General features: G+C 33.1%; 1 protein-coding gene across 1 annotated transcript in view; it reads left to right on the forward strand.

Annotated features, from left to right (window-relative positions):
- Nucleotides 1–12,466, forward strand: part of LOC112945742 (CUB and sushi domain-containing protein 3-like) — a 33,303-nt gene extending 20,837 nt beyond the window's left edge. The window contains exons 9-14 of the mRNA XM_026037412.1: nucleotides 817–882; nucleotides 2,726–2,884; nucleotides 7,391–7,503; nucleotides 8,800–8,887; nucleotides 10,842–10,977; nucleotides 12,170–12,466. Coding sequence (XP_025893197.1) covers nucleotides 817–882; nucleotides 2,726–2,884; nucleotides 7,391–7,503; nucleotides 8,800–8,887; nucleotides 10,842–10,977; nucleotides 12,170–12,329 — 722 coding nt within the window. The 3' untranslated portion in view covers nucleotides 12,330–12,466. The remainder of the gene's footprint in view (nucleotides 1–816; nucleotides 883–2,725; nucleotides 2,885–7,390; nucleotides 7,504–8,799; nucleotides 8,888–10,841; nucleotides 10,978–12,169) is intronic.
- Nucleotides 12,467–20,473: the final 8,007 nt, after the last annotated feature.

The raw sequence follows: 20,473 nt of genomic DNA on the forward strand, positions 1-20,473 counted from the left end.
TTTTCCTACTATATAGACAGCCAAGTCAGGAAGCAATTAGTTGCTTTTCTTGACTTTATTTATTTATTAAATACCAGACATGAAGAGAGAAATTCTAGGTTTCAAACCAAGATCCAAAAAACAATGTATTAAAGTAATCACTAGAGCAAGGAATGGAACCTAATACTACATGAGTATCCTACAATAGAAGATAGAATTATTTTTTCTTCTTTRTAGCACAGTAATGAATCCAAATTAATTTATATAGGAAGGAAGGAAGAAAGGAGAGATATTCAGTTGCAGGAAGAGGCAGTGCCCCAGCACATTTAATGCATCATGTTCAGAGAGAAGAGAGTTCCTGCTGTAGGCACAGAAGAAATGTAAATCATATCTCTAATTTATACTGCTCAAATTAGCGAAGCAATTTGCGCTCTGAAGAACCTTATTTGTTTTCGCTGCTGCTGTCATGCTTAAAAGAAATAGTGATCTCTCCATTTTAATACATCCTTGGTTTTCACTCCTGAAATATTAGAAAACATCTAAAAAAACTGGATGTCTAGTTCAAAACTGTGGATTCTAGATGAAAGGTATTCTGTTTGTGTATTGCACACAACCTGGTAACATCCAAGTGACTTGAAAGCAAATGTGCCATGGAAGAAATCAGTGGGCCTATGCTCTTCATATACTGAGTCTCTTCTTTCATATTTGGAATTTGAAGAAGTCCCTTATAGCCTATGTAATGAGTAGATTCCATTATGAAGTGGGTTTTACTTGGTTTTAAGTGTGAGATTTGAGTGGTTCATGATTTGCCATTTTGTCATTCATTCTTTCCAACAGCTGGTTCCAAAATACTGGTGAAGGATCCAAGACCAGCTTTGGGAACACCAAGCCCCAAACTAAGTGGTAAGTACTTTGATAACTACATAGCAAAATTTTAAGCAAAATTTCTGTAGAAAAGGCGAGCAGAATCTGTTTAGTGAAGCTACACAGAATGACTTAAATGAATAAAGGTATCAAACTAGCAATTGAATTAACATAAATAATAAAGCATTTTTTTCCCCCAGTATTTAAGTCCTTCCAGACTATATGCATTTTGTATCTGACTGCATTTTCCAATTATTGACCTTCAGTTAGAATTTTATTGATTTCATGGAAGTCACTTTGTTTTGTGAAAGACTTTATGCAATATACATATTCAGAAACTATATTAGTCTGTCAGAAATAAGTTTTCTGACTTGTAATGCAGGACATTCATCCTTATTACACATTGCACATTACACTCCAAAAAAATTTATATATATATATATATATATATGGGGGGAGGTGTATGTATATGCGCGAGCGCATGCGCTGGATAGCAGGTAGGTCCTAGAAAAACCTGTCTCTGTCCTCTGAAGAGAAAGTCTCTTTAACTAAAATTAACCCTTCATTATAACCCTACTAAATGCTTATCAATATTAAAAAAAAAAAAAAAACTTTGTATAGTTTTTTATATATTGGAGTATACTGGAGAGTAGTCTCAAAGTATTTGTCTTATTGGGAAGTGTATGAAAGGAATGTTACCAATTATTCCATTTAGAAACTTCTTGCACAATCTTACTTAATTGCAAACAAAATATATTAGCTCAACTTTCCTTAAAACAGGTGAAAGAATAGCAAGTAGAGCATAAATAAACAGCATAAGACATCAGGCTCTTTCCTTCCTTGGAGTTTGCAGTCTCAGTATATAGATATTTTGCTCTTAAATATTTATTTTTCAAACAATTATTGTTCAATAATTGTTCAATCTATGTTCAATTGAAAACCTGTGAGAGGTATTTTCCCTGCATAGGAAGACACCCTATTTCTGTGTCTCATAAACAGTAGAAGATGACTATAAAGTGTTCCTGTGTGTCCAAGTCATGAGTTTTGGAATGCTCTGAGAGGGATAGTGGAAATGTTCTTGTATACTTATCCTACATGAGACGCCAATGCAGCTATGAACTGAGAGTTCTTAATTGAATCTGACTTTGAACCTTTTTCCTTCACTGAATAAGTAACACATCTGACCAGAACTGTTGCTGTCATATCATTACATAAAATGTATGATTTTACAGTTGTATAACAGTACATTTTGGAAGTACAAATCTGATATTCTTCCTGCAGTCTATGATTTCTTCAGAATTTTCAATTAGGGGACATATTTTTTTTTCTCCTGCTAAAGCTCATATTTTTTTTTCTAAATCAGGAAGTGAAGACAAAACTTCTTACATAACAATTTTATTAAAGATAATATGGTACAGAGTCAAGTAAATAGCTATAAGTTCATAGTATCCTTTATATATATTTACAGAGATTTTTGTATCTTAATAGATGTTAATTTCTGCTAAACTTAATGGTAGCTGTACACGTTTGCCTGTCTGTGCTTTCATGGAGTGGATTTCAAAAGGAGAAAAATCTGGTCTTTTGGTTAGAGATAGTAATTTAGACTTCAGAAAGCTTTATATTATTATATATATTCATATTTGAATGAAGGCACAAGTGAAGATATAATAGTGACTGAGTTCTTCAGTACTAATACACTTACTTCATAAATGTTCATGCGAGATTTTTGTGCTTTTTGTCTGAAGATTATGCCCAATAGGTCTAAGAAGAAGAGAGGGGAAAGTAGAGGGGAATGTTATTTATCATACATTTTTCTGGATGTTTGACTTCATAATTACTAAATATTACAATATGCATTAAAATATGTTTGATGTCTGTATAGTTCCTGATGATGTATTTGCCCAAAATTATATATGGAAAGGATCTTACAATTACAAAAGCAAGAAACAGCCTATGACCTTGACAGTCACGAGTTTCAATGCAACTTCAGGAAGAGTGAATGCAACACTTACCAACAGCAACATGGAATTACTGCTTTCAGGTAGGGAATATGAAAAACTTGTTTGAATTTATTTTTCCTGCTTTTTATGCATTTGTGCCTGTAATTTTATGCTTTACACTTCAACTTTAGACAACTGCTACAAGTGAAAAGCTTTATCAGCTTATCAAAGGAATTTTGATTCTAATTCTGTTCCTATTTGAAGAGAATTTTTACTTTTTCATCCACTTGTTATTTTCCAGTTTTGTTTTATACTTGGAATGAATGGGGAATGAGAAGTGTGAGAATCATCCAAATTCTAATTCTTCTTTCTTAAATATTATAAATAAACTTAAATTATAGTTCTTGAGGTTTTCTTAATTCTGAAATGGCAAAATTTCCCTACAATAACATAATAGTGGCTTAAAAGTAGTATGGTGCTGTTGATACATATCGACTTAAGAACAAACAATTAAAGAACAATGAGAATTTGTTAGATTAGCTAGATTTTGTTAGACTAGCTGATATAGTTAAAAAAAAATCAGGCTTCAGATCAATCAAAGTCCTTAACTGAAGTATTAGTTTACATTATCCCACTATCTCTGCCACAGAGCACTGTCACCACTATTGTGCTGGCACAACAAGATACACTGTTCACTATGCAGTGGGAACTGCAGATATAGCTTGACAGACAAGCAAACAAAAAAATACTGTAAAAATGTTTGTGCTTATAATTTTGGTTTGATTTTCAATCCCTGTCAGTTTCTTGACTGAATTCACATCAGAGCCATGCACACAGTGTTGCTATAGGAGTGGCAGGCTGTACACAGGACTGTGGATATGCAGCCCAAAAGAACCACCTTAAATCATGAAACTGGGTTTCATGTAAACTCACCATCCACCTGTGGCACCCTTCTCAAGGGGCTGCTGAAGCCTAAAAATTGAAGTGTAGGCTGGACACTATTGTTAATCTTTGTTATCACCTAAAGAGCCCTTTCTCTCATGTAATTTAACAGAGAATCACAGAATGGTTGAGGTTGGAAGGGATCTCAGAGATCATCTGGTCCTATCCCCCTGCTCAAGCAGGGACATCTGGAGCACGTGGCACAGGGTCACATCCAGGCAGGCTTTGGCAGTCTCCAAAGAAGGAGATTTTACAACCATTCTGGGCATTAACACAACTGTTTTGATGGAGATTTATTAAGGAGCGAAGTGACAGGGCATTAGCCTGATGGAAAAAGAGGGAGATGGGGAGGAATTTGAGTGAATATATTTCTGAGGAGGCTGGTCATTAGAAAGCACATAATGGGCCACAGAGTCTCTGCTGAGTTTGTAATTTTCACTGTCTAGTAAAGTGATGATTTTCTTAGATCTCCTTTGAGAATCAGAATTGAGATGTTCTACATGAACTGGAGGTTTCCTAAAAATATTTCCTGACTAGCAACTGTCTTTCCTTGACTGTGTGAATGTGTTCTGTCCTCTATTGTCTGTTTAGTTTCAGCTGTGTAGCTTCCATGGGGATGTAATGGAAATGGGGATGTAACAAATGTAGTATTTCACATATTAGGATTAWTAAATTAAAAACTGTGTTTTTTTTTCTTTCTTTCCACCAAACAACCTCTTCCTCCCCAAATAAAATCATTCCCTAGTTGGTACAAATTACTACAAATTAGGATTACTACAAATGCCTCTTTGTTCTCTACATACATGTGCTGCATACTTCATCTTCTTTCTCATGTAATTAATGCTATCTTCTTTACCCGTTTTATAGATAGGAGACATGCTATGTATTAAAGTAGTATCTTAGGGTCAAGGATCTTGGATGGATCCAAAAAAAAAAAAATTTAAATGTCAGAAAGTTGATTCTTCCTATATGTGACTTGTACACATCTGAGCTGAAAAGTAGTTCTCTTCCCCCTGCGGTACTCACTGGTTTTCATTCCATCTTGTTGGCTGATACATTTCATCATCTGCTGCCTACCTTTTTATATTTTTTTTTTTGCTCCTGTTTTCTTTGACACTTCTGCTTACAGGGATTGTGTTATAAATCTCTGTCATGCAGGTTAGAAGTGAGTTAGCTTAATTGAAAACAGGAATAGGAAAGGAAAATACAGCTGTACAAAAATGCCTAGGAGGATTTATTTATAGATTTGGCTCAGACTAAACATTGTCTTGTCCACTGGGAAACTAGTGGCCAGATCTGAAGTAGCAAATCAGCCTTTCACGGAATACTGTCTGTGAATCCATCACTGTAAATTAGGTTGCAAACAGGAGTGTCTTGCTCCGTGGGATAAATTTCTCAATATTCTTTCTTGAGCGTTCATACATGATGTTCATGCTCGTGTATACAGAYCACACATCCAGTGTCATACAAATGTTTTCTAATGACAGAATAATCAGATGAATAATCAGCTCACTGTCCAAACTCTGAAGTGACAAAGAGCTATATGATAAATTTAATGCAGTCCTTAAAATGACATATCAAGGCATATTAATTTGAGTTTAGTGCTCTGATGGCATAAAAGGCTGCTTGTTAGCCCACAGATAATTACATGTAACATATTCACAGAGGGTGGGAAATCACCTATCCTGAATATGGAGAGGACTTTTCCTCTGTGATTTAGGCACACAGATGAGAAACCTGAATTAAGAACTTCATTGACCTGTCTCCAACTACARCTTCTGAAATGAGCTATGGATTTTGCATTTTAGTCTTCATCTTTGAGATGCTTATATCTTGTCCAAGTCTGCTCTGAGAGCCTAGAGTGACTGAACTCCTTACACAAAGTTAAACTTAACTTTTCTTCAGTTAAATTTATCTGGGACTGTGGGACTGTATTATCTTTTTTTGACAACTTTTTAATTCCAATTTTCTCCTGTGGAAATCTATATGACACAATAATATCACCTACCTTTTTCTTCTGACCATGTATACGAATCTCTATATTCTGATTTGAAAACTGTGCTGTTTCCCAGGTCTTCTCTTTGCAGCAACAGCATTCAATAAGAAGCTAATTAGCAGTGTCAGCATTTTTCCCTTCTCTATTCTAAGATGCTAAAAACGCTAAGTATCTCTTCAGAAAGTCTAGATATTTCTTTCCTTCTTATACTGTGCTAGTTACAGCACAGCCTTAGCTACACTTTTTCACTGGAGAATGGGAACATTCCTATATTCCTCCTATATTACTATATATCTCCTGTAGCTGAGGCCTCTCCTTAGTTCACGTTCTTATTACAAAATTTAAAATAACATAGAAAATGGGAAATAAGCAACTTAAGGACATTGCTTCACTATTTGAGTTTTAAGTTAGTTATATTGAAAAGAGATCTAGTTTAATTCATGCTTAGCTAAAACATACTGGCTAAATCTTGTCTGAAGTCATCCACATTTGTTAGTCAATATAAATTAGGAAAAAAGGAAACCAAAGTCTATTTGAACCTAATTCATTTGCATTATGATATCTATGATATATCGAGTCAGTCAATCATTTCAGCTTTGGTGAAATGGAGCTTTCATTTCAGTTTGGTGAAAATTCATGCAGGTGGAGGAATAGTGGTTTGAGTTTATTTCTTCTTGTTTTGGGGAATTTCAGTTTCGTTTCTGCTGAAAGTTTTAAACATCATCAGCTTGCATACTAAATGCAGTAGAATTCTGTGTGATTTTACAACCCAAAACTTCATATGAATGGAACAGTTGGAACAGTAACAGCAGTGCGCTGACATAAAGATAATGAACATACTAAAGAGCTCTGTGATCTAAACACCAAGGTTTCTAATTCTATTAATTGGTAACCATCTTTTTTTTAAAAAAAAAAAAAAGTTGCAGTCTTGTTTGGTTGTATGTTCTCTATTCACCATCATCACTATGATGCAAGGTTAGATTACTAAGCATATTGTGCTATTATATTCCCATTCTACAAGTTAACAAATAAGGTTATCTGGATTCTAAATATTTGCTCTACAGAAATGAAAATGAGTCAATCAGTTCTGTCTATAAAATAAATAAGGTTATATAAAAGACTTGTCATTGTCTGGAAGAGAGAATTATAGTGTAGACTGATGGAGAACAATTTTTGTGAAATCCTTTCAAATTTAGACATTTTTAATTTAGTACCTGCGTTTGGAAATAATTTTCTATGTGGATATTTCTCTATCACCTTCTTGTCTTGATAACTACAGATCTCAAAAGTGAGAATCTGAGATTCAAATATACTCTGCTTGATTCAGAATGATATTTTTCATTTCAAACCAGCTCATTGTCAGTTTCTTCTTTGTCTCAGGCTTGTTACCAAAACTATTAAGTAAGCAGTTGTGTGAATAATTTCCATTTTATCTGCTCTGTGGCTAAAATAGATATAATATCAATTGAAATTCTGTGCTAATAGAAATAACTTCACAAAATATTTTAGCTTTGGTGGAAGAGTGTATCTTCCTAAATTAAAATGTTGCTGAACATGATACTACTCTTCCTCTTCTCCCTATTTAAGGTAAGAAATCAAATGCTTTTTCTTAAAAAAGAAGTTATTTGTCTACCTAACACAAATATAAACTTTAAAACTGTATCTACAGGAGTGTATAAAAGCCAGGAAGCTCGGCTAATGCTCCACATCTATCTCATTAAAGCACCCTCTCATACTTCTGCAAGCAAATTGAAAGAGGAAAAATGGGCAATGGATGGTTTTGTGAGTATTTTCCTACTACAAAATAGATTTTTTTTTTAATTTATTATTATTTGAAATCATGGTGGTGTTACGCATCAAAAATGTTGAGATGTGTCAAGTGAAATGCTGTTCACAATGATGAGCTATTAAAGGAAACAAAAATATCGTTGTAGGATGTTAGGGAGAAACATCTGAGAATTTGAGAAAAAAATATGGAAATTACCATACTTCATGGCATTCTTACAGCACATGGCAAAAAAAAAAAAAAAAAAAAAAAAAGGCATTTACCTTGCTTCTGTTTAAACCTTATTTATAAATAAGATACTGATTGCAAGATATTGAGAAATTTTATCATTATCATAAAATATCATAACAATTTTCCTCATTAGACTAACAGTCTTGTTTTAATTTTTGGTGATAACTTTTAGAAATACTCTGAAAAAGCCAAACTGAATGGGGAAACCTAAATATATAACCCCAATTAACTTCTAGTCCATTGGAGTTTCTGGGAGGAGTTTTAACTGTAACAGAGATGAGGAGGGTGCATGAATGAGAGGAGGAGAGCTGAAAGAAGTGTTTAGATGTTTCTAAATCATGAAGTCCCTTCAGAGAAAAGAGGAAAAACTATCTGGAGAAGAAAACACCAGTAAATCTGAGTAAAAATGTCTTACTATAGAACATGGTTACTCTAGTAAGGGAGATAYTCATAGGGTCACAATCCTTTTCCTTCTCCTCCAGGTCTTCCATGTTTATACTAATATATCTTGTTCATGTACCAAAGCCTCATTTAATATTCCTCTTGTCTACTGCTGTATAATTAATTACTCTAGTGAACCCAGAGTAAGAACAAAGCAAATAGCTGTCAGTTGGATAGAGGGCATTTTTTATTATTTCAAATGATGATTAATAGCTCAGCAGCTTGCATTATCTTCCACATAACTTTTGCCATACACTCCCTAAAAATTCATATAATTATCAGTATGTAAGATGCTTTGCAATGCTGATTTCTTCAATTGCTAGTCTGTTTTAAGTTTGTTGATTTATATATAATTTGATTCAAGATAATGAAGGAACTTTATCTGTCCATTCTAGCATTTCTAACATGCCCTATTAACATATGTCTGTCTTTTTGTACTTCATACATTTCCTAGACGAATTTTATTAATTTATTCTTGTATTAATGTAATGTACAATGTATTTATATTTAATCAATTAATGAAGAATAATGGTAAGCAGTCAAGCGTGGTAGAGCACCTCTCTTTGAATTAGATACTAGTAATCAACTTTTCCTTATTCAATTGTGATTTTTGTTTACAGGTTTCTGCTGAACCTGATGGAGCTACATATGTTTTTCAAGGATTCATCCAGGGTAAAGATTATGGGCAATTTGGACTTCAGAGATTAGGTATTCAATAAACTCTAGTGTTTTTCCTGTTCACTGTTCCCTATTCTGTTTCATTATATCATACAGAAATAGAGCCTCTGAAGAACTTTATCAGCATTGAAATTTTACAAAAAATACTGACATATCTTAAAATCACGTTTAAAATATAAAAATATAAAAATGTTTTGTCATATACAAAATTAAAATTACCTTGTGATACACTGCTTATTAAAGCTATACTTTTGCAGTGTCTTCAACAATATTTTTATAGGAATATATGTAATTCATTTAATTCTATACCTTAATCATGGATTAGAAAGYATATGTTTTAGAATGAGTACTATGCTAAATAGGCATTATTCCTTGACACTGAAACAATATTAGACTTAGTCTAATCCTGTTGAATATTTTCAAGTAATTCCCCATGATAAACCTAAGAAGACCACATATTTATTGAGGTGCTAAGCAGCTATTTTCTGGAACTTGACTTCTTTGGTCTATAAATTAAATTGCAAAATAATAATTAAAAATAACGATTATTCTTTCTGGAGAAGACACCATTGGTAATAAAAATGTTTCTGTTTTGTGGTTATTAAATGAAAAAATAATAATGCAGTTATCTGATAAGGTCCTTTGAGAACTGTGATATTTCTTCTACAAAAATTTATCAAACGGTAAAATACTGAGGAATACTGAGAAAGTGCCAGAAGAGTAAACATTTCTTGTAATTATTCCTCCTTAAATAGAATACTTTTTTTTCACATAAAATTACAGTATCTAGAAGCAAATATAGGTTATTCCAGCCACAATTAGCTACCTTATTCCCGTTCTTAGCTATCTTATTGATTGAGCAAAATCAAGAAATTCTTAACATTAATACTTCTTGAATGTTATGGAAGAATTTATTAATGAATATGTGAAGTCAAAACAAACTATTATTTTGTTTGTTTGTTTTACAATTCTGTTACTCTATTTTGATTTCCATTGCATTTGATATGAAAATATTTTAAAAAGCATTTTTAGAAATATATTCAGCAAGAAACATTTCTAATATTTAAAATTTCCCCAGTATCAACTTATTTCAAATATTTCAAATATTTAAACATAGTTTAATTATAAAAAAGTAAAATTCAAGAAGGCCTTTGCAAATACTTTAGAAATCTTATTTCATTAAGTTTTCAGACTTTTTATTTACTTGGGAGAATCTTTTCTTTGTTATGTATTCAAAATATTTCTAATTTGTTCCATCATATAGCACCAAATCATTCACTCAGGAATATATTTAATGTGTTTACAAGATGATTTAAGTCAGTAACATAGTTAGCAGGACAATCCTTGAATAGTTTTTCTTTAACATGTTTATCATTTTATTACGTGATCCAAAGAAATATAGAAAATTGTTTCTCTGAAACAAAATATTTTCATTATTGTTCCCACTTTTCCGTCCAATATTTAATATAATTTTCTGCATTTTAATATAATATCTGATTTTGTTTTATTATTTTCCCATTATTCCTTTATAAGATTGATAAAGGTTAAAAACTATGTAATTCTTAGTTGGATTACTGCAAAGTTTAAGAATGAACTCCGAAGCTGAAGTAATATTTTCTTCTCCAAATAAAAAAGTGTATATCTTGTACATTAATGTACTGAGTACATTAATGYGTTATTTATGTCTATAATAAAGACACTGAAGAATATCTGAACAAGGTATTTAAGGCTTCATAGCATGATATCAAAAATTTGAAAAGTACAGAAAGACAGTTACATCCCATTGTCCTAATATTCAGTATGCATTTACTTATCACAATATGGTATTTAATTTTCTGGTAGTCTCAACATATGAATACACCTAGTTATGAGGTGTTATTTGATATGAAAGCTCTTTAACTTTTACTGAATTCTGAAGTTTATGCAATAGTATGTGTCAAAGGTAACAGATATTATACTACTTTTTTCTTCCTATTCTTTTCAGGTCTTAATATGTCTGAGGGTTCAAATTCTTCTAATCAACCACATGGTACAAATAGTAGTTCAGTGGCCATTGCTATCCTTGTGCCTTTCTTTGCCCTTATATTTGCAGGTTTTGGCTTTTATCTTTATAAACAAAGGTAAGCAGAAATTACTTACATATAATGTCTGTATTAATTTGTGTTCTTATTGTCCTCAAACCTTGTCAGAGTAAAATACAAAATATTTGTAAAATGTTGTTCCCCTCTGTTTAAATATGACTGATTGGAAGATTAGATTATTGTACTGTGATGTACTTTAACTCCCATCTAATTAAAATGTTATAAATTTCCATCTTTATGAAAACATAATGGATAATATGAATTATTGGCATACAGAAAATAATTTAATTGGTAGACTTTATGTTTACTTGCAGTAATGCGTATTTTGTTTTGATATGGCAATCATATGAAGATACGAATCGTCAATCAGAAATTTATTTTTTGCCTGCTCTTTTTATTGACTTGCAAGTCAATAAAGTCAATAAAATACTTGTCAAGTAGACAAGTATTATGTCAGTGACAGGCTTGTTATGTTTCTATGTCTAAAATTATTAGTTCATGTGTGATTATGTTATTACAAGCACCATAGTCTTCTCAGGGTCATTCTGTTAGGGTGAATTCAACATTATTTTTTCATGTTATTGAGAAAAATATTAGTTATTTGGATTTATTTTCAAGTTCACTTCTTCTAGTTATAAAGCATTAGGAGACTAAAGAAAATTTGATCAACGTAATGAAAAGATAATTCATTGCCTACTATTAGCCAAAATGGTCACTTAGCATTCCTAGCCTCACTATAATAATTGTGACATAGTCTACAAAAAGGCACAGTTTTAAAGCATGTGCCATCATTTTTTAACTATGCTATTTGATTTTGAACTGGTTTAGAATGTGAAGGAATGCTCAAACAGAATTATTTCGTACATTTGCTATAAACTGTGTGATATAATAGCTTATCTTTGCATTTTGTATATATAATTTACAATCTAATATATATTTTGAATTTCAAAGATGGAATATTTTCAAGGAATTAAACTGACATAATGAGTTATTTAGTAAAATATGAAAATTCAGCAAAATTAGTTCTTGACAAATGTGTTGCTTCTTCAGAGGAAAATTCTTGATATCTGTCTGTGGAATTATTGTATCTTTATGAATTTAAATTGTTGTATTTTGACTACTTATCATTTGACTATTCAGGTAGAAATACTTCTTTTGAGCTTGTTAAATGAGTTTTCCTGTTTACAGGAATCATAAAAACCTTATGGATTACTTTTTCTTTCTTCCATAGGACTGCACCTAAAACACAGTATACAGGATGCTCTGTACATGAAAATAACAACGGACAAGCTGCTTTTGAAAACCCCATGTATGACACAAATGCAAAGTCTGTGGAAGGGAAAGCTGTACGATTTGACCCCAATTTGAACACTGTTTGCACAATGGTATAATGTGGTAATGATATGTCTTCAAAGTTTGGAAATTGAAACACAACACAGTGCACATATAGTTCACTGATTAAAAAAGAAATTAAAGCACACTTTTCAGGATATGCTGGGTCACCTTTTCCTGAGGACGATAGACAAGAGTAGGTTGGGTTATTTGTTTTGTTTTGTTTTCATAAACTGGATCAGAATTGTCTTCATGTGTACCATGGAGAGTTTTACAAAAAATCTGCTGCACTCCATGAGTGCTTACTCACGGTTTATTTGCTTTTTTTAAAAAGGAGATTATTCTAAAACATAAAATGTATTTGCATATATTGGAGGAGCATCCACTATCAGTACTTCTGTGCTTTATAAAAACTATTGTAGAGGGTTTGGTTTAAAAAAAAAAAAAAAAAAAAAGATATAGATAGAAAATAAGAGCTATACTTACAGGAGATAATAGGTCACTGACTTCTCTTTAACAGTCACATGCTACATCTTTTTTTCACAAGTTTATAACATTTTTTCATTTGTTATTTTTTCATTTGTTCAGCCCATTTAAGTTTTTTTTTAATTAGTCTTTTCTTAACTCCAGATTATGATACTTAAAAATCAACAAACACAACTTACTCTTTTCACATCACAGAAGGAAAATTAAAATGTCAAATTTTCAGAGTTTAGTTAATGAATTTATTTCCTTGTTTCATATCTTGCTTCCTTTCTGTGTTACAAGTCAAGCTGCTTTTCTCTGTTTTCATCAACAACACCCACAAGTAGTAATGGATATAAATTGGTTCCTACATTCCTCTTGTCAACCTTACAATTAGGCAAATTTTGCAATCAAGATGCTATGATGCATTGTACTTTGTTATGTGGCTTACTGATGAAGATCATTTGGAAGAGTGACCATATTGCATTTTTTTTTCAATTGTCAAAGCATAATTATGTTTTCAATTATAAAGTGCAGTTTAAAGAAACACTAGGGATCAAATTAATCTATCAAAATAATAGGGGTCCCTATTTCAACCCATTCTAGATAAATTTAGTTTGTATCTTGTCAATTTATTCCTGGAATATTCTGTTGAAATGCATGCACAGAGCATGGCAAAATCCCATTGAAGCTGGTGGAAAGAGTCTAACATACTTAAATGATCTTTGGAGAGTGCCCACAAGGCAAGAGGTAATTGTAGTTTGGAAATACTGTATTTTCATGTTTATTTTATGTCTATATTTTATGGAAACAAATCCTTACCGTTAATGATTTAAAATGAAATGTATTACCATAGTTCATTGAAAACAAAATTATAAAAAAAAAAGTAAATAAATAAATAAAGCCATGATTTTATTAGACGCAATCCATATTAGGGACAATTTCACAGCCCTCGAATACAAGTTTTAGACATTCCAGTACCACTTCTAAGAAAATGTACTTTTTAGTTTTGCTGTTGTTTCATAACAGAATTACTCAACGGCAACCCAGTAATTTATTTAATGTAGGTCATTGTCTTCCTCTTCTAGCATGACTCACAAATACTGTGTCTTAGCCAGTGTGAATTATTTGTTATTGTCCCTTTCAGACATTAATGATTCTGTGAAAATCTAAACTTTTTATTACAGTAATAGAGAGTGCCTACCAAAAATCATTGTTCCCAGGATTGCTGCTTAGATTTCTATAATGTTTGATGAATTTCTTATAAACCATTTTACAACACTTTGTTTTGAAAATTCATACAACTCTGTCAGACTGTATTCTACTAAAATGATGCTGTTTTATATTTTATACCATTGGTTGTTATTTATTCTTGTTTATTCAGATGACTGCAATAACTATGATTCATTCATTAATGTTAAGGTTAATACATTTGAGATTGTTTAAAATGTTTCTTCTGCAACTGGCTACTCCTCTTATATTAATGCATACACTTTTGTAAAGAAGTATATTTTTATGAAAAAAAGGATTTGTAAAAGTATGATGTAAATTTTCAGTGCAATGTAAACAAAATAAAAATGGACAATTGCTTTTTTTATCCGTGTTTCTTCTTTGGAATATTAGCCTTAAATCTACTTCAAATGTGAAGACCAGAAAAGAGCCACATTAATTATTCGAATTACCTGTTTTTGTCAGTCCTAAAAAATATTTTGTTTTTTCAGGTTTTCTATGTATTTTAGATAAAATTACAAAATTTGGAATTATTTTTACAAATAAGCAAKGAATTTAAAGTGGACACAATTATGTACTACAATTATTTTTCATTTGAAGGAGCAGCTTTACAAGAAAGGTCTATACTAGTCAACCTAGTGCAAAGCACAAAAAAAGACTTTATTTTTTAAAAGAAAAGAAATACTTTACAAAAAACCTTGTGGATAGTCTACTTACTGAAGTTTGCTATCTTACATACTCACAGACACACAAATGGTTGAGGCTGGAAGGAACCTCTGGAGATCATCTAGTCCAATCCCCCGGCTCAAGCAGGGACACCTAAACTATGTGGCACAGGGTCGCATACTGGCATCCTGTAGAAATATAAAAAGCACACTTATTAACAGATAATACTAGTGCATACAGTATTTTGTGGCATTACAAAATTGTGATGACTTTCAATGACATTAAACTGTGAAGGAGGAATTACCAGGGGAAATAATGAGAAATATTATTTTTCTATAAAATGAAAAATTCTTTTTGCTTGAGTGCCAGGAAAGTGGATGGCCAAGTCATGATTTGGAACACTATTCACAGACTACAATTGAGAAAAATAAAATTTAATATTATTTTAAGAATTTGATGCTCAACATAAATTGAAAGGCTTATTCAGGCCCACTTTGAATTTGTGAAGACTATTTTGCTGATCAAATTGAAAACAGAAGCAAGAAGTCACCCTAAAGGTGATATTATGAAGGTCATGTGTTTTTTTTTTAGGAGGCATGAATAAATTAGTTAAATCTGAGAAGGGGAAGGTATAAATGTGTTATACAGTGGGTAAATTTTAATACACAGACTACTGGTTCCCTTTTTGGGCTTGTGCATATATATTTTAATATATAAAAAATTGAACTTCCTGAACAATTCTGTTAATAATCAAAATAGAACTCATCTTTTTTCAAGAATTGTACAGACTTCATTGTATAGAGAATGATCTATTCATAAAGTTTCCATAGCTAAATGATTCATAATTCATGTGTGAGTGAATTGTACATCTTATTTTTTTCATTGCAGAGTGGTTATTTTCACTGTGGCATATGGAGTTTCAGGTTAGATTCCTTGATTGGGGTGGATAGCTCTATCATCAGCTACCTTCTGGTTCTTGTTATTCTCAGGAAGGCAGCAGAAAAAAAAATGGTCTGTTTTTCCACCAAGGTTTCTGACTACTTTGTTCAAGGCAACATACTACACAGAGAAAATCTGGAAGAATASAGAGAAGGTTATGTGAATCCTTTTGGGATTAAAGTAGTTTATACCCTACTAAGTAATTAGAGATTTAAAATTTCACATAAGTTTCTATAACAACAGCCACTAAACAGTAACTCTGTGAGCATTTAGGCTATGCACTTTTACAGTTCTTTGAACTTTAATAATTCTACATCCAGTGCTTGTCATGAGCCTTCTGAACAACTCATTTTCATTAAAGCTGTACCAGGATCTGCCTCTGTAATGGAATCCAGAAACCCRTACAGCAGTACTCAACTTCTCCAAGTTAGCAGTTCTATTAGAACTATCCAGGTAAACCATCACAAAATATAGTTAAGATTTCTGATTTAATTTCTGTTTGTAAAATGCAGCTGGATTTAATACATATGCAATGTAAATATATATGTAAAAATCTTTGACAAGCAGAAGCCATTTTTGTGGGGAAAATAAAAGTTGCGAGTTTTATGGTTTCAAATAAGAGAGCCAGTGAAAGGAAACAAAGTCTGTAAGTCAAGTCTTTGTAAAAGAGAGCTTTCCTTTTCCAAGTCTTAAAAGCAAATGTTATATGTAAACCCGTTAGTATAGTTCAGACTGAAGTGTGGTGAAGTATCCTAGTGTACATATGCACAATCATCGCTCAAACCAAAAGATGGTAGGGGGCACTTAACTTCAAAGGAGTCTCCTCAAGGGATATCCTGGATATCGTGACTGGAGGGGAGGAAAGGACTTCGGCCTGTTGACAGATCCAGAAGTTATAATGGAGTCTTCCCTTTCCCTTCTTCCTTCATTCTTCTTCCTTCCTTCCTCCCTCTTCCCCTTGTATCCCTCTGTAGTTCGCCTTTTATGTATTTTCTTCTTCATTTAGGTGGAGCTCGAGTGATTCTAGTCATAGATACTTTTGTTATTGATTGGTTTAAAAAAACTCCCCAGTTAATCGAAAATCTAGAGAGCATGCTCAGTGGGGAGTGATCATTCCTTGGGAGAGGGTAACTTTTGGAATGGAGTTGTGTGTTGGTATTATAATGAGATTAGAATGAGAAGTTTGAGCAAAGTCCATCGGAAAGGACTGATCTGCCACCATTGTTGGCCCAGCACCAGACATCTTATCATGCTCTGTGGCTTATCAGCTGCATGGTATGACCAGGTTGCCACCTCTGCAGGGAGTACAGCAGAATCTGGCTGTGGTGTCTTCACTCTGCTCTGCTCATCAGCTTCACAGCACCACCAAATTATCCGCTCTGCAGGGAACCCAACAAAATTTGGCCACAGTGTCTCCATTCTGCTGCACTCTTTGTTTACTGTTATTTGTGTGTGTTAGGAGGGTAGATTGTGTCACCAAGRGAATCATGGAGAAGTACATTCTGTACATATCTGTCTCTCACCTCAAGCAAGCCTCTCTAATGCTATAACTTCTGTTAGGCCCTGTTTTTTCTCTAATTTCCCCTTTCTCRAGCAATTCTCATACACTACCCAGCATTTCTGAAACCTAAAGATTTCTTAAAATCTGGAGCTTCTGTAATTTTGTTTTGATGTGATATCAAAGTCCAGTCAAATATGATGGAAAAAGATTCTTCATCCATTGTTTTTGTAGTAAAGCTGGAAGTTAATAATATCTTTTTTACTGCCTATCCAATAAAATCTTATTCCTTTTCCATCTTTTCTATATTTCTTTCTGAAATAATTATTCCAATATATACTATTCAAGTGAGGGGAGCATGATATAATGTCTAGAAATTGATTGCATTTTAAGATTTTTGCACTTGAAATCGATTTATTCACCCGAATCAAAATGTGACTCTGCTGTCATTTTTAAGGAAATTAGGAATTTGTCATTTCCACACACAGTTTATTTCTCTTTAGGTCATCCTCTCAAATAGTATCTCCCTCTGACCATTTTGTTCCTCTGCTTGTCCTGCTCTCCTATAAGAGATAGCTTAGAACAATGGGAAAACGATTAATCATTTCAATTCCTATTGTAATAAAAAAGTACAAATAGCAATAGCTCATGTAAATAGTTTTGAGTATGATTTTGAAAGCATTAACTTACTCAACTGGGACTAACTGTAGAGGAAGTCCTGAAAAGTAAGTCCTTAGACTATTATTACGCTCTTAGTTTGTGAATAATATGAATGTTGATAATATTCCATACTATTACTCACATGCCCAGTGAGCATCTCTCAATGCTCTGTATTTTGCAGCATGTGAAATCTGCCAGATTAGATTGATGAGTTCAAAATACTTGTTTGTGTGAAGTATATTTATAAAACACTTGTAGAAAATGCCTTAGATACCAAACATATTGTAAATAGGAACTGCATATTGATCTTATGGTAAAATTTTGTGTTCTAGCTACAAGCCCATATTTCTAAAAATAAGCATAATGTTTACCAGAGTGATCTTTGATCCCAAGTTTGTAGTACTGTCAAAATACTTCATGTTCATAAACTAAAAGATGCTATGTAGGGGCAAATTAATTAAATAATCATCTTATTTTCCATTACTTAACTGACAGGAGATTGCACCTGAATGCTCTAACTTAACCTTCATCTTTTGATTCTTGTGAGCAGTTCTGCTTAGTGTTTTATCACATTCAGCGATAATAATAAGAGTTAGTAACCTGATAGAAATCAGGAGAAACTGTGAAATAACTACCCTTCCTCCAAATTCTGAAGACCCTTCTCTAAGAAAAGGATTTAGCAGTCTTATTATTTAGTAAAAACAGTTCCAAATAAATTTTCTTTATCATTAAATGAATCTCACTCTTGGAGAGAGTTTCTTGAATGCACAATTTGCAGTAAYCTCAACTCTCATAACTTAACATCACACTAATTATTCCTTCATTTCAAAACCAAATCACTTCCAAAATCTATTCCTATATCCTTCTATCTTCCCATTATCTTTATCGTTATTTTTATCTCTTTCTTTTCCAGCTTGCTTAATTTTCAACTGTCTGCCAGGAAAAAATACCCGAAGTGCTAAATGAACATGAGCAATTGCACTTCTGTTAACCAAGGTGGGACTTTTTTTTTTTTTTTTTTTTAACACAGCCAGACCTTTTTCTTTGTGATTTTCTGCAGCAAACTTTCAATTTGATTATTTTATCTCATTTCCTTATACAAGTTTTCCTCTAATATTATAAAATGCTGCGAGTAGCTGGCATCTCTCCTGTTCTCATTGCACGTCAAATCTTGATTGAAGTTGAGAGGAACTGAGATACTGACAAGCAAGTTCCGAGCCTGAAGGATTACACCTACACAAGGTAGATCCATGTTTTCTCAGAAAAGATGACTCAAAAAGGGAAGATTAAAAAAAGAATACACATGTATAAATACACAGACAAACTTTGTCTGTCATGTTTGAATTTCTAATTCAGAAGCAAGAGCTCTAATGGTTTTCCATCATAGATCTTTGAATCACTTATACACAAAAACAAAACATGCTGCAATTTTTATCTACTTTTTTCCTTTTTTGAAAGCAGAATTAAACTAAATTAGAATTTTATATATATAAAAATATATTTATATTTTAGTTCTGAAAACCATATATATTTATACATATATGTATTTTAAGTCTAACAAGAATTAGATAGCCTGTTTGGTGCAACAGGGAAGTGGCTGATAGAGACTCATAAACTTTTTCACAAAACCATTTTTCATTCAGAATTTGCTAGTTTATCAAAACAGAAACTGTCAGCTTTATTTAGTACTTGGAGATTCTCATTTTCTAGACTCCAAAACATGGAGGCTGGAAGTATTTGTGGACAGTGGGTGTTCTCAGGAGACTATGACAATAAAAGTAGCTGGACACATCTTTCCCAATGAATACTCTAAAAGCCTCTGTATTTTCAACATCTTCCGCAGAATGGAATCAACTGTTTTCTTAGTCACTTTCAAGGAACCTTCCATGGGTAGGAAACAGAATCTGCTTCCCTCTGGGATCGTGTATCACCTACAAATGCCATATGGACCTCCCAGCATTCTGGGGTATTGCTCATATTGCCTCACAACAGATTGTTGATTGTTGTGTTTTGATGAGGGAAACGAAGGGGGCAAATTTGATAAGAGATGAATCCCCTTGTGTTCCAGCTGATCCTCAAAGGTTAGAGGGACTGGGGGTGGCTGGACTCATCTCTTAATAGGGATAACAAATCCTGTGCCAACCGGATTGTGCATGACTGGTAATATCGGATTCACCCACAGTCTGTCGACAGCAGGTCCGATCGCCTTCCTAGGAGCGAGTTGAGTTCCCCAATAGTGTGATCGACTATTAGCTTGGTTCTGGCAGTATCAGATTCACCCCGGCAATATCAGATTCACCCACAGTCTGCTGACCGTCARTTCAATCACCTTCAAGACAAGTGGTCGGGTTCACGAACAGCACAATTTATTCAAATGCAACATTTAGAAAACAGGTTTCGGATGCCAGTATAGGAAATTCTCTACAGTGTGGGGTTCTTAGCTAGCACCTAGTGTACAAATGCACAATCATCACTCACCCAGAAATGGGAGAGGGCTCTCAATCTTGAGGAGTCTCCTCAGGCGGTGTCCTGACTTGAGGTGGGGGAGAAGGGGTTCAGCCTGTTGGCTGATTCAGAAATTATGATGGAGTCCTCCCTCTCTCCGCTTCCTTCCTAGTCCTAGCTTCCTTCCTAGGTCTTCCCAGTTCTTTCTTAATTTCTTACCCTGGCTTAGTTTGCCTTTTATACATTTTCTTTTACATCCATGTGGAACTTGAATGACTCTAGTAATATTTACGTTCGTTA

Source organism: Nothoprocta perdicaria, unplaced genomic scaffold (genome assembly GCF_003342845.1).
Source record: "Nothoprocta perdicaria isolate Ctin4 unplaced genomic scaffold, notPer1 scaffold_199, whole genome shotgun sequence".
Taxonomy (NCBI): domain Eukaryota; kingdom Metazoa; phylum Chordata; class Aves; order Tinamiformes; family Tinamidae; genus Nothoprocta; species Nothoprocta perdicaria.